General features: G+C 36.9%; 1 protein-coding gene across 1 annotated transcript in view; it reads left to right on the forward strand.

The window, feature by feature from the left end:
• Positions 1 to 23,446, forward strand: part of ANAPC10 (anaphase promoting complex subunit 10) — a 90,746-nt gene that overhangs the window by 13,342 nt on the left and 53,958 nt on the right. The window contains exon 3 of the mRNA XM_039224907.1: positions 13,332 to 13,422. Coding sequence (XP_039080838.1) covers positions 13,332 to 13,422 — 91 coding nt within the window. The remainder of the gene's footprint in view (positions 1 to 13,331; positions 13,423 to 23,446) is intronic.

Here is a 23,446-nt window from a genome sequence, read left to right on the forward strand (position 1 = left end):
CCTCCCATGCTCTGCCACAGTTGGGACAGGCTATATATCCTTTCTCTCCTGAAGCTGAGGGTTGCACCTTCTTGGATTTTAGGCTTCTGGGTTGCTGTATTGTTTCAAGCTCTCATGGTTTCAAGAAGAATTATGAATTCGTAATTTATCTAGCCTCTTCTTGTTTGAATGAGAGTGATGCCTTTTTCCAGCTTCCTTCATCCTGGACTGCTTCAGAAATTTCTAATATTTTTTATAGTATCAAATAGTTCTGTGAATTCATTCAAATCGAATACCTCCAATTATTTGACCTAGTAGCATAATTCAAACTCCTGGCTTACTGTGTCAATAATGGGATGTAAATTAGTGTCCGTTCACATCCTTTTAATCCTACAAAGTTTGCAGAGGGCAATAACACATACCTGGCTCCCTAAAGATGCCCCACTGCTCTGACATCTTGGAGGTGCGGACAAGAACAATAGCTAACACTGCCGGGAGAGTGATGGGATCACTACAAAATGTGTTAGGTATGAAAGTTATGAAGTTCATCCTTTTGGTGTCATACATTTTTAGGCCCATCAGTGAAATTTCATTATATGATTATACATAAAGAATGACTGACTGAGGGCACCTGGTGATTCAGTCAGTTAGGCATCCCACTTTGGCTCAGGTCATGATCTCGCCATTCCTGCGTTCAAGTCCCATGTTGGGCTCTGTGCTGACAGCTCGGAGTCTGGAGCCTGCTTTGGATTCTGTGTCTCCCTCTCTCTCTCTGTCCTGCCTTGCTCATGCTCTGTCTCTGTCTCTCTCTCTCTCAAAAATAAATAAAAGCTTAAAAAAAAAAATGACTGACTACTCTTTATTAATGAGAAACAACAATTAGCGAGAAGGTTAATTGTTTAGGTTTTGCTTTGCTATGGTCAGGTATTTTTCATTTTTAGGCAGCAAACAATTGTGGAAATCTCTAACACTGTTAGAGAGTAAAAGGTAAAAAAGACAGAATCCTGGCTATCAAGGAGTTTACAATCTAGTAGAGGAATTATAGCTTTAAACTAGGCATTATTATATAGTATAATAGTTTATAACTTTTATTTAGTATTTACTAAGTGTTCTAAGTACTTTATGTGTACATGCAGTATATATTATTATTTTTATCATTTTCCAAATGAGGAAACAGTACTATAGAAGATTAAGTAATTTGATAGTGATCATATATTAGTGGGAATCCTGCGATTCAAGGCAGTCAGGTTCTGTGGTATCATATTGCTTTCTACTAAGCATGGGCTCAGTGTAGTAGTGGCTCAGACAGATCAGGGAAGGCTTTTTGTCTGACAGATCAGGGAAGGCTTTATGGAGATGCTGTCTTACATTCTGGAGCAAGAATAGGGTTTCACTGAATAAGGACATAAAAGGCAAGAGAAACAGTATGCACAAAGGTGGACAGCTGAGCCAAAACATAGCTCATTCAAAAATTTTAGGTAAAACTAGAACAAAAGGAAGTGGCATAGGTGAAGCTTTAGGTAGAGGCCTGATCATTGTTAAACAGTTGATACCTCACTGTATACAGCCAATGAAAAATTTCAAGTAGCAGAGTAAAACAATCAGTGTTTGTTCATATTTGAGAAGTGTAGAGAGGACGGATTGAAGTGAAGCAGGATTAGAGGTAAAGAAATCATTTAAAGGACATGTAAGAATTCAGGTGAGAAGTGACATGGAAGTATTTTAGTAAACTTTCAAAATGTTCATAATAGTTTGTTGGAGTACAAATTTACTTGCCTGCTATAATGTGGTAGTGGTATAGAGCTTTGAAAAGTTATTTTCTGTCTTTGGAAATACTGGTTCAATATTTCACTCAGATTAAAGTTGGAATGTATTTAGTAGATTCAGCTTGATTGAAGACACATCACAAAACAATTCCACAATTCAGCACAATTGTCAGTCCCTGCCCAAGAGACTGGAAAAACTAAAGGTCAGATTTGTGTGGCTGCTAGCATTATAACAGAGTCTTATTACAATAACTAATCATTTAATTCCATAAGCACTAAATTCATGCCAGGTCAGGAAACAAAATTAAGGGGAAAAATAGGTACATCCTCTATGTTTGACTCTATATTTGATACTTTATAAGCCTACAAAAATAAGGATTTAGTGAGGCTGTATTTTGTGAATATCTTCAGGGTATATTTTCCACTTGATTTATATCTTTTGCCAAGACGTTGCTTTTATGAATTGATTTTTAGAGGCAAAATTCGATGGTGTAAGTTTTGTTTTTCTTTAAAAAGTAACTAAATTTAAATCTTTTTAAGTTCATGCTATAACTGACAGTTGTGATTGAGTGGATTTCTCATTGAATAGCAATATATGCTTTTATGAGAATAAAACAGCAATATAAGAAATAGATCAAGAAAGGCCTGTCTTGGGGACACCTGAGTGGCTCAGTTGGTTAAGCATCTGACTTTGGCTCAGGTCATGATCTCACAGTTCGTGGGTTTGAGCCCCGTGTAGTGCTCTATGCTGACAGCTAGGTCAGAGCCTGGAGCCTGTTTTGGATTCTGTGTCTCCCTCTCTCTCTGACCCTCCCATGCTCACACTCTCTCTCTCTCTCTCTCTCTCTCTCTCTCTCAGAAATAAATAAAACATTAAAAAAAAATTAAAAAAAGACCTCTCTTGGAAAGTGAAATTTATGCTGAGGTGTAAACGTTGGGAAGAATCCATTGTGCAAAGACTAAAGAATCTCTCTGACACAGGAAACAGCTAGTTCAAAGGCTCTAAGCTAAATGGTTTGGCATGTTTGGGGTTCAGAAAGAAGTCTAGGGTGGCTGGTGGCTAGTGGGTAAGGAGGAGAAGTGGTAGAAGATGAAGTTGTAGACATAATTAGACATGAGTCAGATTGTGAATTCTGGTGGAATTAGGATTTGAAATATAATTTGGATTTGAAGTACAAAGAGATACCACTGGAGATGTTAAGCAGTAAAATGAGAAGATCTGATACAGAGTTAAAAAAAAAAATCACTGGCCACCAAGAATAATGGTTGGTGGTAGAGTAATGGTGAAAACCAGGGAAGGAAAGGCTAGTATATTTATGTCAGATGATGTTGATTTGGACTAGGCTGATGGTTGCTAATAGAGAGATATGATGGCTTTGGGATATATTTTTAGAGGGGGGTAAAATCATGACTTAGTAAAGGAAAGGAAAGATTCCAGATTGACTATTAGGTGTCTGGCAGAATAACTCAGTATTATTTCCTAAGTTGAAAAAGTGTATGTGGGGAAATAAAATAGTTTTTAGGTCAATACAAAGTTACAAGTCAAATAGATTAGTTTTCAGATTAGCATTCTAGTGTGGTGGTTATTAGGCAATTGACTATAGAACCTTGGAGCTCTGGGAAAAGATTTGGATTGGAGATACAAATTTTGAGTGTTATCAATATACTGATGATAATTATAAGCCTATAGACTGGATTGACTCACCTAAAGAGAGATTGTATTTAGAAAAAAGAGTAAAGCCTCAGGGCACTTCAAGATGTTGAGGCCTGGCAGAATAGCATGAATAACAATCCGCAAAGGGCACTAAGGAGAAGCGGTCACTGAACTAGTTGGAAAACTAGGAGAGTGGGAGATCATGGATAGAAGCCAAGAGATGAGAGTATATCAAGAAGTTATGCTGAGCAAAATAAGTCAGGCAGAGAAGGACAGCTACCATATGTTTGCACATATAGAAGGATTAGGAGGAACTTAACGGAGGACCATGGGGGAGAAGAAGGGAGGAAATGGTGGGGGAGAGGGAGGGAGGCAAACCATGAGAGACTCTTGAATGCTGAGAACAGAGGACTGATGGGTATGGTGGGAGTGGAAAGGGGGGATGGGCATGGCGGAGGGCACTTGTGGGGATGAGCACTGGGTGTGATATGGAAACCAACTTGACAATGAACTATTTAAAAAAAAAGTTAGTTAATTCTTCATCTCTTTTTTTTCTTAAATTTAAGTATTGTTCACATACAATGTTATATTAATTTCAGGTAAACACCACAATGATTAGACAGTTCTGTACATTACATGATATCACAATAAGTGTAGTTACCATCTGTCACCATATAACGTTATTACAATATTACTGACTATATTCCCTGTGCTTTACTTTAATCCCCATAGTTTATTTTATGACTAGAAATTTGTACCTAATTTTAATCCCTGTCACCTATTTTGCCCACCCCTCAGGACCCCCTCCCCCCTTCTGGTAACCACAAGTTTGTTCTGTTTTTATGAATCTGTTTCTATTTGTTTGTTCGTTTATTTTGTTTTTTAGATTCATAGGTGAAGTCATATGGTATTTGTCTTTCCCTGTCTCATTTCACTTAGCATAATACCCTTCAGGTTCATCTATGTTCGTGAATGGCAAAATCTAATTCTTTTTTTATGGCTAAGTAACTCATTGTATAGCACATCTTATTCATTTGTCTATTGATGGATACTTAGGTTGCTTTCATATCTTGTAAGTAATGCTGCAATAAACATAGGGGTACATAAATCATATCAAATCAGTGTTTTAATTTTCCTTGGGTAAATACTCAGCAGTGGAATTGCTGGATCGTTTGGTATTTCTATTTTTAATTTATTGAGGAACTTCCATACTGTTCTTTGGGAAAATGTCTATTCAGACTCTCTGCCCATTTTTTAGTCAGATTGTTTTGGGGGGTGTTGAGTTGGGTGAGTTCTCTATGTATTTTGGATATTAACCCCTTATTGGCTACATCATTTGCAAATAATTTCTCCCATTCAATAAATTGCCTTTTTGTTTTGTTGATGGTTTCCTTTGCTGTGCAAAAGCTTTTTATTTTGATGTAGTCGTAATATTTTAATTTTTGTTTTATTTCCCTTGCCTAAACAGGTATGTCTAGAAAAGTGTTGCTGAGGCTGATGTCCAAGAGATTACTGCCTATGTTTTTCCCTTTAGAAGATTTATGGTTCTAGGTCTTATAATAAGTTAAGTCTTTAATCCATTTTGAGTTATTTTTGAGTATGGTGTAAGAAAGTGGTCCAGATTTATTCTGTTTCATGTGGCTGTCCAGTTTTTCAAATATCCTGTATTGAAGAGACTGTCTTTTCCCCATTGTATATTCTTGCCTCCTTTGTCATAGGTTAATTGACCATATGAATGTAGGTTTGTTTCTAAGCTCTCTAACCTGTTCCATTGATCTGTGTGTCTGTGTTTGTGCCAGTGCTGTATTGCTTTGATTCTTATAGTTTTGTAATATAGCTTTAAATCTGGGATTGAGATACATCCAGCTTTGTTTTTTTCTCAAGATTGCTTTGGCTATTCAGGGCCTTTTTGTTATTTTATACAAATTTTAGTATTATTTGTTCTAGTTTTACAAAAAATATTATTAGTATTTAGCTGGGAATTGAAGTGACTGTGTAGACTGCTTTGGGAAGTATGGACATTTTAACAATATTATTTTTTTCTGTCTGTGAACATGGTATATTTTACATTTGTGTTGTTTTCAGTTTCATCCATGTCTTACAGTTTTCAGAGCACAGATCTTTCCCTCTTTTGTTAAATTTATTTCTAGATATTTTATTCTTTTGCAAATCAGATGGTTTTCTTAAAATCTTTTTCTGCCTCTTTTTTATTAGTGTGTAGTAATGCAATAGATTTCTGTTTACTAATTTTGTATCTTGCAACTTTATTGAATCCATTATTAGTTCTAATATTTTTTGGCCATCTTTAAGATTTTGTATGTATAGCATCTTGTCATTTGCAACTAGTGGCAGTTTTACTTCTTCCTCACCAATTTGGATGCCTTTTATTTCTTTTTTCTTATTTGGTTGCTGTGTCTAGGACTTCTAGTATTTTGTGGAATAAAAGTGAGTGTGGACGGGCAGCCTGGGTGTCTCAATCAATTAAGCCTCTGACTTCAGCTCAGGTCGTGATCTCATGGTTCATGGGTTCGAGCCCTGCATCTGGCTCTATGCTGACAGCTAATTCAGAGCCTGGAGTCTGTCTTCAGATTCTGTGTCCCCCTCTCTCTCTGACCCTCTTGTGCTCATTCTGTCTCTATCTCTCTTTCCAAAGTAAATAAAACATTAAAAAAAATTTAAAAAAAAGTGAGTGTGGATATCCTTGTCTTGTTCCTGATCTTAGAGGAAAAGTTTTTCACTATTGAATGTGATGTAAGCTATGGATTTTTCACATATAGTCTTTATTATGTTGAAGTATATTCCCTTTAAACCTGTTTTGCTGAAAGTTTTTATCATGAATGGATGCTGTACTTTGTTAAATGCTTTTTCTGCATCTATTGAGGTGATCATATGATTTTTTAATCCTTCATTGTTTTGGGTTTTTTTTTTTAAACATTTATTTTTGAGAGACAAAGAGAGACCGAGCATGAGATGGGAAGGGGCAGAGAGAGGGAGACACAGAATCTGAAGCAGGCCCCAGGCTCCGAGCTGTCAGCACAGAGCCCAACACTGCGCTCAAACTTTTGGACTGTGAGATCATGTCCTGAGCTGAAGTTGGATGCTCAGCTGACTGACTGAGCCACCCAGGTGCCCCTATCCTTCATTTTTAAAATGTGGTATATCATGTTGATTGATTTGTGGATATTAAACAATCCTTGGATCCCTGGAATAAATCTCAGTTGATTGTGGTCAATGATCCTTTTAATGTATTGTTGAATGTCATTTGCTAGTATTTTGTTGAGGATTTTTGCATCTATATTCTTCAGGGATATTGGCCTGTAATTTTTTTGGGGGGGTTGGTAACATCTTTGTCTGATTTCAGTGTAATGCTGGCCTTGTAGAATGGATTTGGAAGTTTTCTTTCCTCTTCTCTTTTTTGAAATAGGTATTAACTCTTCCTTAAATGGTAGTACTTGTCTGTGAAGCCATCTGGTCTTGGACTTTCATTTGTTGGGATTTTTTTTTTTACTGTTTGAATTTCATTACTAGTAACCAGTCTGTTCAGATTTTCTATTTCTTCCTGATTTAGTCTTAGAAGAATGTGTTTTTAGAAATTTTTTCCATTTCTTTTAGGTTGTCCAGTTTGTTGGCATATAATTTTTCATAGTAGTTCTTACAATCCTTTATATTTCTGTGGTGTCAATTGTTACTTCTTTCATTTCTGGTTTTATTTGAGTCTTTCTCTCTTTCTCTCTTTTTGTTGAGTCTAAAGGTTTGTCAATTTTGTTTATCTTTTTAGAGAACTAGCTGTTGGTTTCATTGCTCTTTTCTATTGTGTTTTTATTCTATTTAATTTTTTTCTACTCTGCTCTTTATTATTTCTCTCCTTCTACTAACTTTGGGCTTTATTTGTTGTTCTTTTTTAGTTCCTTTAAGGTTAGATTGTGTATTTGAGACTTTTCTTGTTTCTTGAGGCAGGCCTGTATCTCCATAAACTTCCCTTTTAGAACTGGTTTTGCTGCGTCCCAAATATTTGAACTGTTGTGCTTCCATTTTGCTTTGTCTCCAGGTATTTTAAAATTTCTTCTTTGATTTCTTTGTTGACCTATTGATGGTTTACTAGTGTGTTGTTTGTCCTCCACTTTCTTGTATTTTTTTCTTCATCTCTTTATTATAGCACTTAACACTTTATATTGTAATTTATTTGCTTCAGTTCCTCAGTGCTGGCCAGTGGAACATCTTGGACTGTACAGTGAGGTAGCTGCTAGTTATGTGTAGCTATTAAGTACTTTATTTATTTTTCTATTTGACAGAGAGAGTGAGCAAGTGAGAGCATGAGCCAGTGAGAGGGTCAGAGAGGTGGGGGGGAGGAGAGAGAGAGGGAGAGACAGGGAGGGAGGAAGGGAGAGAGGGAAGGAGGGAGGAAGGGAGGGAGGGAGGGAGAGAGAGAGAGAGAGAGAATGAGAATCTCAAGCAGGCTCCACACTCAGCAAGGACCCTGATGTGGGGCTCAATCTCACGACTCTGGGATCACGACCTGAGCCAAATCAAGAGTCTGAAGCTTAACTGACTGAGCCACTCAGGCATCCTGCTGTTGAGTACTTTAAATATGAGTAGTATTAATGAGGAATCATTTTAAATTTTATTTATTTTTAATTAGTTTAGATGTAAATAGTCATAGCATAGATAGTGCATTAGATAGATGAACTCCACAGAGATCATGTATTATGTATCTTTGTGTCTTCAGAGTCAAAACATATGCCCCAGTTATAATAGCACCCTGGCAAACGTGAAAGGATTTATGTTAAAAGATATGCTTGAGGTGAAAATGGCGGTTTTATTCCTAGAGGCAATCTAAACTGGGCTACTCAAATGTATCTCATCTATTGATGTTGTGTTAGTCAGCTCTTGCTGCACTAATGGTCTGTGATAAACAACCCTAATCTCTCAGTGGCATAACAACAAAATTTATTTCTTGCTTGGCTTTGACTTGGGTCCAGTCCTGCTCCGTGTGTTCAGGCACAATGTCTTAGTGGGGTGCCAACATTTAGAAGGCCAAGTTGTACCTTGCAAGCATATTTCAAACCTCTGCTTGTGTCACATTCATTTACATTGTGTTGACCAAAACAAGTCATAATTAAGCTCCAGTATGACTGGAGTGCAGAATCATTTTGTTCCCATGGAGGACGGGTAGAGAAGAGTAGACATTTACTCACCAACAACAGTAACCACAGGTGAATGCTGGTTTTCTTTTCCTTAGAGCAGTGGTTCTCACCTGGGGAATGATTTTGCCCCCTAGGGAATATTTGGAAATATTTGCAGATGTTTTTTGCTTGATAAAACTGCTGGAGAAGTGGGGGAAGATTGTGACTGACAACTAGTAGATAGAGGCCAGAGATGCTGCTAAATACTTTATAATGCACAGGATAGCCCTTGCTCCTGAAAGAATTATTCAGTGCACACTACCAGTAGTGCCCAGGTTGAGAAGACTTGCCGTAAAAGTTCTAAAATTTTAGCAGGCATCAGAATCACAGGGTTGGGGTGCCTGGGTGACTCGGTCAGTTAAGCGTCGGACTTCGGCTCAGGTCTTGATCTTGTGGTTCGTGAGTTTGAGCCCCATGTTGGGCTCTGTGCTGACAGCTCAGCGCCTGGATCCTGCTTCAGATTCTGTGTCTCCCTCTCAGATTCTTTAAAAACATTTTATTTTTTTAAATTTTTTTTCAAAAAATTTATTTCGGAGAGAGAGAGAGAGAGACAGTGTGAGCAGGGGAGGGTCAGAGAGAGAGGGAGATACAGAATCTGACACAGGGTCCAGGCTCTGAGCTGGCAGTCAGCACAGAATCTGATGCAGGGCTCGAACCCCCAGACCATGAGATCATGACCTGAGCCAAAGTCTGACGCTTAACTGCCTGAGCCACCCAGGCACCCCTTAAATACAGATTCTTAAATGTGTTAACGCTGGAAGTTTCTGATACAGTAGGTTTAGAATTCCTAGTAAGTTCCCACATGGCAGTAATGTTGCTGGTCCAGGGACCATATTGTGAGAACTACTGCCTTAAGAGTCAGTGCATCGTATGAAAGTTTTTTTTCTGGATAATATCGTTTCAGTGTGTTATCATGATACCTATCAAAGCGGTTATCACAGGTCTGTCTTCTGGTTCTTTTGTTTGTACTAAAAGAATTCAGATATAACACTGAATGGGAAGCTTTGGAAAAGACATTTACTGAATGAGTTATGGCACTGGCACATAAATAGATGCTTGTAAGATGTTCTGTTTGTGAGACATATTTTGAAGAACTAGAAGGTGATAATCATACTTAGTATTCCAGAGGTAAAGATTTAGACTGATTAATTCTTGATGAGATTGTACCTACTTAGTTGGACTGTTAGAGTTTCATGAACAATATCAATTAGAAAGAAACTTGAAATAATGAGTCTTGAGTTACAGGACAGCTCTTACTCTGGATAAGTTATTCAGGTTTTTTGTTTAATGTTTATTTTACTTGTTAAGAAAAAACACCGTTTTATGAAATTCTTTGAGTACACACTTGTAAAATTGTGAAATGAAAGAGAAAAAAACTAGCCAAATAGCTAAAATAAAATGTGGCGAAAGGTCTTTTCATTAATAGAATATTTATCAGTGGAGCTCTTAAGGAAGAGTCATGTAATTGAATTCTCCTCTTAGGGAATTCATAAACTGGCAAGAAAAAAAAGGGACTTAAAACTTAAGAACTCTTCACAAAAAGTAGCAAAACAACTTTTTATATTATAATTTATCTTATAACTTGGAGTACTGAATATTCTGGATTAGGCTTATAAGTAACATATAAAGAAAGAATAGAAGCACGTTCTAAGGCAGTATGGTCCAATAGACATATAATGCAAGTTGCATGTGTAACTTAAATTTTTCTAGTATACCTACGTTAAAAAGGATAAAGAAATGGATGCAACTAATTGTAATAATATGTTTTAATACAATATGACTTATTATTAACGAGACAGTCTGGATTTCATACTAATGTGTATTTTGCACTTATAGCAAATCTCAAGTTGAACTAGCCCTATTTCTTCAGTAGTCCCATGGCCACCATATTGCACAGCACAGATCTAAGAGTTACACAGTGAGTAATGGAGAACCCAGTTTTTATATTTTAAGAAGATTTCTTTGGTGCAATAGAAAGCCATTTTTTAACATTTATCTTGGTCACTGTCTGAATTCAGACTATCACCACTTGGAATTTGGATTACTTAGAATGGCTTTCTCCCTCCCTGACAATGAAGAATCTATCTGAAGATCCTGATCTGATTATTTCCTGATCATATAACTTACCTAATAAAAATTCATCAGTAGGTTGGCATATTTTTCAAGATAATTTATACTCCATATCTTAGTGCATAAGAGTCTATATGATCTGACTTAGGTTCATTTCTTGATGCAACTCAGTGTGTAGCCTTAGCTCCCCAAAGCTACCTTTGTTTCCTATAGATTCCACTTTTCCTTTTCCATGCCATTACGTGTTTTTTTCTTTTTACTGAATGGTCTTTAACCTTGCCCTTCTACCTCTTTACCTAGCTAACTCTTTTTATTTCAGAATTCAATGCAAACGTTATTTTTTCTGGAAGAACCTCTCATTCACTAGTATATACTATAAAGGCAGCATATGAAGATTTAAGATACAAATCTCAGACTAGGCAGAGCGTATTTGGATCACATGGAACAGATATAGGGTTAATATCCATAATAGTAAAAGAGTTATAAATCAATAAAAAGAGCAAAGTGCAATGAAAATATAGGAGGTTGTGAATAGGTACTTTCTGGGGCACCTGGCTGGCTCAGTAGGTTAAGCATCCGACTTCAGCTCAGGTCATGATCTCACGGTTTGTTGGTTCCAGCCCTGCATCGGGCTCTGTGCTGATGGCTCAGAGCCTGCTTCAGATTCTGTGTCTCCCTCTCTCTCTGCCCTTCCCTCACTTGTGCTCTGTCTCTCTTTCTCTCTCTCAAAAACAAAAATATTAAAAAAAAGAAAAAAATGAATAGGTACTTTCTATAAGAAGAAATATAAATGATCAATGAAAGTTTGAAATATAAATTTTCACCTATCGGGTTAGTAAATACTTAAAAGAATAATTTCATTTTAGCGTGAATACAGAGAAGTGCTGTCCAACAGAAATATAATTCAAACACTTTATGTAATTTAAATATCTAGTACACCTATTAAAAGTTAAAAAGGTACAGTTTTCATAATTTATTTTGTCTCTATATATCCAAAATGACTTCAATATATAATCAGTATATAAAAACTTATTAAATATTTAATGTTTTTATACAAAGTCTTCAAAATCTAGTGTAAAGATTTCAGAATATCACAATTTTTACTGGTTACATAAAGGAATATATATTCTTGTACGTTATTGGTGAGAATTCATTTTGGAGAAGAAATTGGCAATATTTATCAAATTAAAAATTCAAATGACTCAGGGTTCTATTCCTAGAAATCTATCCTCCAGAAATACTAATATGTATTTGAAAATTTTAGATAGGTAGATGTTTACTGCAGTGTTGTTTGTAACAGGAAAATATTGGAAACAGCCTGTGTAGGTTTGGTTAAACAATTACTATATTTCTAGACAGTGAGATATTGTATAACCTTTAAAATATGTGGGAGCTGTTTAGATTAACTGAGTTATTATATGAGTTAAATATTACATGCATTCTTTACATATTGCATTTTTTAGAATGTGCCTGGCACATAGTAAATGTGATACCAGTATTTGCTGCTATTATTGTTGTTTTTGTGACTATTATTAATTATTATTTATATAGAAGAATCTCTCAGATAAGTGGAAAAGAAAAACAAAGTGTAGAACTATGTATCACATGCCATTATTTGTGTAGAGCAGAAAAAGAATTATATGTTTGTTTGTATATGTGTATAGTATGTATGAAAGAATATGTAAAAAGTTGATAACATTGATTATATTTGGAGGGAAACTCGATGGTGGGAGAGAGGATAGAGACTTTCCACCATGTTCTTTTTTATACCTTTTGAATTTGATCCAAAATGAATATACTACTTAGTCAAACATTAAAATGTAAATTAAGTCTATTTCTCTTTTTTTTTTTTTTTTTTTTTTNTATTTCTAGGAGAGAGAGAGAGACAGCGTGAGCAGGGGAGGGTCAGAGAGAGAGGGAGTCACAGACTGAAACAGGCTCCAGACTCTGAGCCGGCAGTCAGCACAGAGCCCGACGCGGGGCCCGAACCCACGAACCGCGAGATCACGACCTAAGCGAAAGTCGGACGCCCAACCGACTAAGCCACCCAGGCGCCCCTAAGTCTATTTCTCTTAAATATCTTTGAAAAATCCACACTTTACAATGAAATTCTTTATATAATTAGTATGCATTATTATGATTTTAATCAAAACCGTACAGTATATTTTTATTTCAGTTATCTAGAATAGCTAGATATGCAATTCTGGGCAAATTTAATTTTTGACTAATCAGAATGTTGATTGTTGAAACACTTGGTTTCAAAATGTATGCAACTTTTGAAAATATTTCTAAGATGTCCTTTTTTTTTTGTCACAAGAAAGATGTATGGCATCTTGAACTTAATAAATTTTGATTTTGTAGGACATGAGGATCATTCTTATTACCACCTTGTAGAAAGTATAAAAAACTGGATTTGAAGACACGCTGTCTTTAGAATATATCCTTTAAAAATTAAAGCCAACAACCAAGAACAGTTGGCCCTAATGTCACCTTTTGTGTGTGCAAATGATATTCTAAGAGTTGAGATCTGGTTAAGAAGATGGACGAATTCTAATTGAAAGTTTAAAGTATTGACCATCCACTTTATCAAAATTTCTGAACAAATATATATGGTAATTTTATATTTTAAATATATAGCTCTTTCTTTTTCATGAGAACTTACCGTCACTTGTGTTTTAGGATTTGGAGTGGATCAGTTACGAGATGACAATCTCGAAACTTACTGGCAATCAGATGGCTCCCAGCCTCATTTAGTAAACATCCAATTCAGGTAAAACATTTTTGATTTTTCGATTTGAGTAGGCTAAGTGGACAAAGTAATCTATCTTATTTACATAAAATGAAAGAAATATAGAAATTAACAAGCACTTAACTTGTTTTTATGAAACTTGAGATTATTTTTCTGCTTATTTAGATTGTGTTTTAAGTTTACTCTGTCTTGCTTTTGTAAATTCTTTATAGTACTTTACACAGGTCCTTTTACATGGAGATTTCTTAAATATACTTCTCAATGTGATTTATTTTGGAAAAATAAAGCTTTGGTTATGACCTAATACAATGCCTTAATTCATGACAGTGAATACACCCGGCGTGATAATAGTAAGTTCTTTAGGTGTAGACTATTCACATAATTTTCAGGTTTGTATTTCCATCTGGAAAAAAATGTTTTAACTTAGAACCTCTAAGGACATTTTCAGTTTTGAATTGTTTACTTTTTTGGGGAAAGGAAAATAACCATGTGTTTTTCAATTGCTTTGAATTTATTGAGATAGATGGAAACCAGTAACTTGGTTATCTTTCTCCATTTATATCATCCGTTATAACATTTTTTGGCATTGTGTTTTTAGTTTGTTTTTCTCACCGAGGGTACAGAGCAGCAAGTTTCTTATGAAGAAGCCAGATAATAAGTATTTTAGGCCTTCTGGGCTGTCGGGTCTTTGTTGCAACTACTCAGGCCATTACAGCATGAAAGCAGCCACAGGCAGTGCGTACTGGCGAGTTTAGCTATTCTAAACTCATTTTTAAAAAGTAGATGGAGGGCAGAGTCCCCCACTGGGCTGTAGTACGCCAACTCCTGCCCTTGTGTACTAAATGTATATATGCCAGAAATAAAAACAGTACCTAATATTTTTTTAAAAGACTAAAAATATCAGATACTTTGCTAAAACTCCTTATATATTTATTTTGAGAAAGAGAGTATATGGGGGAGAGGCAGAGAGACAAAGAAAGAGAGAGAATCCCAGGCAGGTTTATCATTGCAGAGCCCGATCCAGGACTTAAACCTCATGAACTATGAGATCGTGATCTGTATGGAAGTCAGATGTGTAACTGACTGAGCCAACCCAGTGCCCTTAGGCCAGTTATTTTAAAGAATGTCCTTCAATTTGGGTTTCTTTGATCTTTATTAATAACTTTGAGTTAGACATGTTTAGGAAAAATGGCACAGAAGTGATATTATGTCCTTGTCATTGCATCTTACTACTTAGGTACATGATTTTCATACTGTCCCATTAATGATAATGTTTACTTCTATTATATGATTAAGTTAGTGTCTACTAAACTTCTTCACTTAGTTTCTTTGATTTTTAAAAAATATTAATTGATACTAATAATCAAAATTATTGTTTAATGTTTATTTTTTTGAGAGAGAGAGGGAGAGACAGAGCACGAGTTGGGGAGGGGCAGAGAGAGAGGGAGACACAGGATCTGAAGCAGGATCCAGGATCTGAGCTGTCAGTATGGAGTCCAAGTCAGGGTTTGAACCCATAAACTGCAAGATCATGACCTGCGCCAAAGTTGGATGCTTAACCGACTGAGTCACACAGGTGCCCCAGTAATCAAAATGATTAGTATCAGCATGGACTCAGAGGTTACTGTTTTACCACCTACTTTAAATTTATTATTATATCATTTGTATCAGTACTCATATTGCCTTGGCCTCATACAGACTTGGCCTGTGAGAGTCTTCCAGTTGACTATTACTTTTTGACAGTCTCTGTTATTACTTGAGCAATTTCTTAAATGTTCTGGCACAAGATTCTGTTCCCTATTTCTCCAAGGGAATCAGGTGTATTTTAACGGAGAATAGTACTTAGAAACCAGATCTTGTTTCGGGTGTGCTAATTGCTATTAGGATGTTGCCGTTTTTGAGCCTTCTCAGTGAGGAGATGTATGTATGTAACATATATGTTTATGTATACATGCATAAACATATTTACATCTGTATTTATCTCTCAGTCTATACATATACACACATAAAATCATAAATTCATATGGACACATTCAGTTCCAATCAAGAATGAACAGGGCTTATTTTAGTATTTTTTTTTCTTTGTATTTATAAGCCCTTTCTTCATGAATGAGAACCTGATTAGTTTTCTTATCCTTTCTTAATATACCTGAGTCCCCTTGTATGTAACCAGTCTTCCATTTCTCTCATTGTCCCCTGAACCTCCCCCTAGGCTCTTAGCCTGTTTTGTACTGTTGCCTTTTCATTCTGTCTTCTTCTCCCCACTTGGAGTTAACTTTTTCTCCTGGTCTGGGCTCTGGCACCTTATGTTAGTCACTCTCATGTGTAGATGTTCTCCCCAGTCCACCTGAGCTTTGACATTGCATGCCAAACCAGCTGTCTCACCCTTCTTGGCTCCAGAACCTCACTGCATGGTGTGGATACCCTCTTTCCCCCTTTGGGCTTAACCCTCCGTGATAGGCTGCCGTACAACGTGGATGCCTTCTCATTAGACACAGGCTCTTACATGCTGCTACCTTGTGATGTGGATGTCTTCATCACCCTACTTAGGCTCTAGCACCCCATACCTAGCTGCTTTCTTCTTCAGAATTCTCCTCACTTCCACATAGTCTCCGACATTCCGTGCTACACTCTACTCCACACCCCTCACTCTCTGTTTGAATGCACTCCTCACTTTGAACAGCCTCCAGTATCCCATTTTTGTGTAGGTGCCTGTCCCCAGTGGTCATTTCTACAAGCTTTAGGATTGCATCATTCAGGTTTTTTTTTAAATTTCTGAGAGACAGAGAGACAGAGAGATAGCATGAGCAGGGGAGGGTCAGAGAGAGAGGGAGACACAAAATCTGAAACAGGCTCCAGGCTCTGAGCTGGCTGTCAGCACAGAGCCAGATGCAAGGCTTGAACCCAACAACTGTGAGATCATGACCTGAGCTGAAGCCGGACGCTTAACTGACTGAGCCACCCAGGTGCCCCCTTTTTTCTTTTGTTTTGTTTTGTTTTGTTTGGACTGCATCATTGAAAAAGCGGAAGTGTTTTTCATATAAAAAATAAAAGGAGGTTCTTTTTATATAAAAGTTTTGTTTTATTTCTTAAAGTGCTTTTTAAAATCAAAATGACTTTGGACACTAGTTCCTATATTAGTGGATAATAAGCTATGTTATTTCAAATAGATGAAATATAATAGTAAACTGTAATTCTACACTTAATCTGCATTCCTGTGTCCCCTTCTTCCAAAAAAAATCCTAAGCTGGAGGTGAGAAAGGAAAACAAAACAAGAAGTATGAAGATATATAGTAGTTTTGGTTGACAGTAAGTTTAATCTTCGTTAACAGTGTGATGTGGCTGCCACAAGAGCTTATATGATCTTAGAATGCAGAAATGGAAGCGTAGAGCCTAGGAAGACCTCGTGGTGTATAATGTTCCCTTTTGGCTTTCCCCTTTAACACTGGTAAAGAAACCTGGAATGTTCTCAGAAGAAAGTGGGTAGAATAATTAGGGAATTGAAACCAAACAACGTAATATAAAAACTGGGAACATCAAGTCTGCTGAAGATTCTGGGGGACATGGTAGATCTCTTTATATAATTGGAAGGATTTATACTTTGTGGAGGATTAGATTTCTTTTGTGTGAAAAGAAAAACCTTTGTCCAAAAGATGGGAGTTACATAGAGACCAGTTTTACCTTTATTAAGGGAAACTTTTTAAAAATTTTTTAATGTTTATTTTTGAGAGAGAGAGAGACAGAGCACAAATGGGGGTGGGGGACAGAGCGAGAGGGAGACACAAAATCGGAAGCAGGCTCCAGGTTCTGAGCTTCAGCACAGAGCTTGATGCAGGGCTTGAACTCACGAGCTGTGAGATCATGACCTGAGCTGAAGTTGTGCACCTAACTAACTGAGCCACCCAGGCACCCCTATTAAGGAAGACTCTTAAAAATTAGAACTGATCAAAGATAATGTACTGAGTTTCCATCAGAAAAAGTTTGAATCTGGGTATTTATTTTACCTGGTACAGATGGTTAGATCATTTGACCCTCTAAGCTTATATTAAGCACTATGGGCTTATGATTCTGATTATGTCTAATTAAAATATGTTATTTTTCACTTTGCTGTATGTTTACCATGCTTCTTTGTGAAATAGTTTTAAATGTTAGAATATCTCAATTCAAGACTAGACACCCTACCTGTTGAAGTGTCATGTAGGACTCATGCATTTAACATCCACTTTTATTTGGAAAACTTTCCTATTTTTCTGATTTTCTTTAGAGGGATGACAGCCATGCTGAAAATTTACAAAGAAATAATCTTCATGAAAATTTGGATACGATAGATTTAAAACTGTTATCTGTTAAATAAATAAATGAAGAGAAAAGAGTTTCCCCCACTGAAAGAGAGGATCCTCTTAGCAATTAGGGAAAAAATGCTAAGGGAAAGAGGGAAAGGGTCATACATCCTAAGAAAATGAAATATCCTTTGAGTGCATAATACTGTAATTTAGCAGAAAATAGGCAGGGTTTTTTGCCTTTTCTGTTTGTAAAGAGTTAGTATTCTTGAGAAGAGTTTTGAAATTTGTTAAGAATTACCAAAGAAATTGGGGCGCCTGGGTGGCTTAGTCGGTTAAGCTTCCGACTTTCGCTTAGGTCATGATCTCGCGGTTCGTGGGTTCGAGCCCCGCGTCGGGCTCTGTGCTGACTGCCAGCTCAGAGCCTGGAGCCTGTTTCAGAGTCTGTGTCTCCCTCTCTCTCTGACCCTCCCTTGCTCACACTGTCTCTCTCTCCTAGAAATAAATAAAAATATTAAAAAAAAAAAAAAAAAGAATTACCAAAGAAAAATTAGAGTGTAATTTGGCTTAATATGGAACATTTAAAGTAATACCAGTTTAAAAAGTTAACTACTAAAATATAAAGCTGAGCCAGAACAAAACAAAATTTCTGCTTGTGTTTGGTCTGCCGTCATCAAAATTTCTGCAAATTTTATTAAATATGATATTGATTATCATTTTATCATGGTAATGATAAAGTAATAAGAAATATACACCATTCATAATTGTACACCATTTATAATGATTTTCATATCATGAAGAAGTTTATTGAAATAGCGAGAAACAGAAGAATGTTAAATAAAATATTGAAAGTTATACTGGCTTGCTTGTTTTGAAGAGAAAGATTGATAGTTTTTTTTTAAACTAATTCACTTTTTAAAAATATTTATTTTTGAGAGGGAGAGAGCATGAGTTGAAGCAGGCTCCCTGCTGACAGCAGCAAGCCTGTTGTGGGGCTCAAATTCATGAACTGTGAGATCATGACCTGAGCTGAAGTCAGATGCTCAACCAACTGAACCACCCAGGCACCCCAAGAAAGGTTGATAGTTTAATAGTGAGGTAAATGATACATCCTATTTAGAAAGCACTTTGAACAGGACCGCCTGGGTGACTCGGTTAAGGGACTGACTCTTCATTTCATTTCAGATGGAGCCCCAAAACCCCACTTCGGGTTCTGAGCTCTGCGCTGACAGCATGAAGCCTGCTTGGGATGCTCTGTCCCTCTTTCTCTGTCCCTACTCCATATGCATATGCATATGCATATTCTCTCTCTCTCTCTCTCTCTCAAAACAAATAAAATGAAAATAAACATTTAATTAAAAACTCTTTAAAAATGAAAAAAGACCAGTTTGAATGAAAAGAACTTTGTAAATTTAATAATGCCATTTACACATATATGGCTGTAAATTGATTAAACTAGGTCACACAAATTAGCTTCCCTATTTCCCCAAACTGCTGACTATTCATAACTTTTATGCTTTAATTACTTTTAGGTTTTTAAAAAGTACTAGGTAACAGATGAACACTAGGACTATCTTGTGGCAGCACTGCAGTTTTAGCACTTAGACATCTTTGTAAGAAGGCATTTGTGCAATTAGTGAGTGAATAGTTTATTGCATTTCTCCCTTATTTTCAAAAAACAGAGCAAATGGAAAAATCAAAGTGCCGATGCCATTAAAAAAATAACAGGTACTAGAGGCTCCTGGATGGCTTAATTGGTTAGGTGTCTGACTTGGTTTCAGCTCAGGTTATGATCTTATGGTTTATGAGATTGAGCCCCGCATCAGGCTCTGCACTGACAGCAAGGAGCCTGCTTGTAATTCTCTCTCTCTTTCTCTTTCTTTCTTTCTTTCTTTCTCTCCCCTCTCCCCACTTGTGCTCTCCTCACAGGAGACTGTAGGCATCTACTTCCATTTAACCAAAAATTAAAAAAAAATTTTAAGGTTTATTTATTTTTGAGAGAGAAAGAGACATAGAACAAGTGGAGGAGGGGCAGAGAGAGAGGGAGATACAGAATCTGAAGCAGGCTCCAGGCTCTGAGCTGTCAGCCCACAGCCTGATGTGGGGCCCAAACTCATGAACCATGAAATCATGACCAGAGCCGAAGTCAGATGCTCAACTGACTAAGACATCCAGCCTCCTCTATTATTCTCTTTATTTTAATGAAGGATGTGAGCTCTTTGTTTTCTATGGTTTGTATTGGAGAGTTTCTGTAGTTATATCATTATATTCCTGGTCCTCTGCAACATTTAAACTGCTGCTAATCCCATCCAGTGAATTTCTTGCTAAAGATTTTTTTTCATGTCCACAAGTTCCATTTAAAAATATTTTTCATCTTTCCCACATTATGCTCATGTTTTCTTTTAAGTCTTTGAGTATCTTTATGGCAGACTATATTTTCCAGTAGGTTTACAATATTACTTTTGAATACACAGGCTCTTCTAAAACTTTGCTGCTGCCTAATCAAGAGGTGGCATCTTTGTTTCCTCACTTGAAACTGGTCAGGCCCTTGTGGATTTCTTGCCTGAGGGTAAAGCTGTTATGACACTGTGATTTCTAAGGCTAAGTCATAAAAAGTGTATAACTTCTGCCACGTTTTCTCTCTTCTATGTGAGAACCATTTGCCATGCTGTGAGAAAACCCACATCAAATGGAGAAGGCCGTGAAAAAATGTACCAAAGTCCAAAGCCTTAGCTAAACTCTCAGTACCAGCTTTCTTGCCGTATTAGTGAATCATCTTGGAAGCAGATGCTTTAGATCTCAAGTCAAGTTGCCACACCTGATGCTGTGTAGATCTTCCCTTCCAAGCCCTGCCCAAATTCTAGATTCATAAACAAAATAATGATTATTTTTTTAAGCCGGAAAGTTTCTTTAATGTTTATTTATTTTGAGAGAGAGGGAGAGAGAAAGAGAGAGAGAGAGAGAGAGAGCAGGCACGAGTGGGGAGGGGCTGAGAGAGACAGAGACACAGAATCCAAAGCAGGCTTGGCTTCAGGCTCTGAGCTGTCAGCATAGAGCCAGACACAGGTCTCCAAAACTCATGAGCCAAGAAGTCATAACCTGAACCAAAGTCCAACACTTAACCGACAGAGCCACCCAGGCATCCCTAAGCCACAAAGTTTTGAATGGTTTGCTGTACACATGTAGGTATTTATATTTTCTCTTTTAATTCTGTCATTTCAGTTTTTTCCATATCTTTATTGACTGATTTTTGTCCTCATTATGGGTCACATTTTTCTAACTCTTTGTAGTAATTTTTTATTGGATACTGGATATAGTAAATTTTGTCTTGTTGAGTGCTGTTGTTTTGTTTTTAAAGACTCGATTTTGTTCTGGCAGACAGTTACTTAAATATCAGCTTGATTTTTTTTGAGGGTTGATCTCTTTATAGTGGGTCTAGAATACCTTTTATTCTGGGGCGGGGCTCAGCAAACTTTTTGTAATAAGGTAGATAGTAAATATTTTAGGCCTTACAAACCATAGCTGCTCAAATTTGTAGTGTAAAAGCAGCTATAGACAGTAGGTAAATGAATGGGTGTTGCTTTGTTTCAGTAAAACTTTACAGTAATAGTGTGTATGCCGTATTTGGTCTGTGAGATGATTAATCTATTATGTGTTTGCATAAATATCTTTTTTTTTGTTTTTTTTTTTACAAATAGTTTATTCTTTTTGTTTTGTTTTGTTTTTACAAATAGCTTATTAACATAAATATCTTTTTAAAAAAAAATAACAGTCTCTTCCAAAACAAAAAAATAGAAGAATGTTACTGATTTACTTTTTGTGTGTCAATCTCTTTCATGTCTGGCTTGAGAGTGAACAGCTTGAGTCTCATTTATGTTTCTTCATTAAATCTTTTGCAACATCCCATGTCAGCATTTGGTAAACTTCACTGTGTACTCATAAAAGAATGATTCTGAAAAAGGCAAGTAACATCTTGATATTATTAGGAAAATAATTGTGACCTTGTTGGTCCCCTGAAAGGGTCTTGAGGTTCTCCACAGGTCCCCAGACCAACCTCAAAATCACTTCTCTTGGGCAAAATTAGCCTCAAGTATACTAAAGTTTGACCCTCCTGGAATCTCAAATGAATGTCCTAGATACTTGAAGAGGTATTCTTACTCTCCACTTTGTTGGGAACTCCAGTGATTCCCTACCCTTTGTGACCTCTGGGAGTTGTTTGGCTTACTGCTTCCCAGTAATTGTTCCTTTCCCAGCAACTGGTGTTCTTTTCATGTCTTTGTAGAGTTTCACTCTATGCATGTGCAGGACACTCCATGCAGACTTTTGGAGTTTTTCCATAGATAGCTCCTGCCTTAGTTTAGTGAGACTGAGACATTCTGTTAGACTGTTCCCATCCTCCATTGCAGTCTAGAAATTGCCTTTAGTTGTTCATAGGGTTCACCTCATTTATTTCCATTCTATCCAGACTCACTACAGCCTGTTATTCAGTGTCTGCAGATAATTGTTTTATATATATTGTCTGGCATTTAGTTGTGAATGGGGTGGGGCAAGCTCTGTAGCAATTATTCCTTCATGGGCAGACATCTATGATTTTTTGGGTTTTTTTTTTTTTGGTCTTAAATAATAATTTTTATTTTAAAACCCATCAACAGTCTCACTTTTTTTTTCTTCTTTAATTTTTTAAATGTTTAATTATTTTAAAAAATGTTTATTAATTTTGGGAGAGAGCACACACATGTACAGGAGAAGGGCAGAGAGAATCCTAAGCAGGCTCCATGCTCAGTGCAGAGCCTGATGTGGGGCTTGATCCCACCACCATGAGATCATGACCTAAGCTGAAAGCAAGAGTCAGGGACTTAACCAACTGAGCCATCCAGGCTCCCCAACGTTTATTTATGTTTGAGAGAGAAAAAGAGAAGTGTGAGCAGGAGCCGTGCAGAGAGAGAAGGCGATAGAGAATCTGAAGCAGTCTGTGCACTGATGGCAGAGAGCCCTACATGGAGCTCAAACCCATGAACTGTGAGATCACGACCTGAGTCGTAGTTAGATGGCCACCCAGGCGCCCCTCACTTTACTTTTTTGATACAAAGTCAGGGGTAATTAATCAGATGTGGGGGCATCCCCTGACTGGATGAGGACACTTCTTCAGAACGGTAGTGTATAATTGAAGAGAAGTTCTGACTCTTTTGAGAATATGATGGAAGCTATAAAGCAGCTTCCATGAAAATTAATACATACCCATTCATGTGGGTTTTCTTTGAGCTGTCCATGGACATCTGGTGATCATCCCTGTGGAGGGCTCAGGGGCCTCCCAAACCTGTTATGTTTGCTGATTATTTTTTAAATTTTTACTTAAATTCTAGTTAGTTAACATACAGTGCAATATTGGTTTCAGGAGTAGAATTAAGTGATTCATTACTTACGTTCTACATCCAGTGCTCATTTTAGCAACTGTCCTCCTTATTACCCATCGCCCATCTAGCCAATCCCCTGACCATCTCTCTCTGTCAACTCTCAGTGTCTTCTCTATCATTAAGAGTCTCTTATGGTGAGTTTCCTTCTCTCTCTCTCCTTCCTCCTCCCCACTTCCTCTATGTTCATCCTGTTTTGCTCTTTGAATTGGTATTTGCTTTTCTCTGACTTATCTCACTTAGCACGTCGTTGCATATGTGAAGATTTGATTCATTTTGCTAGCTGAGTAATATTCCAGTATGTACCACATCTTCCTTATCCATTCATCAGTTGATAGACATTTGAGCTCTTTC

The sequence above is a fragment of the Hyaena hyaena genome, unplaced genomic scaffold (assembly GCF_003009895.1).
Source record: "Hyaena hyaena isolate Hyena2069 unplaced genomic scaffold, ASM300989v1 scaffold_1809, whole genome shotgun sequence".
Classification (NCBI taxonomy): Eukaryota; Metazoa; Chordata; class Mammalia; order Carnivora; family Hyaenidae; genus Hyaena; species Hyaena hyaena.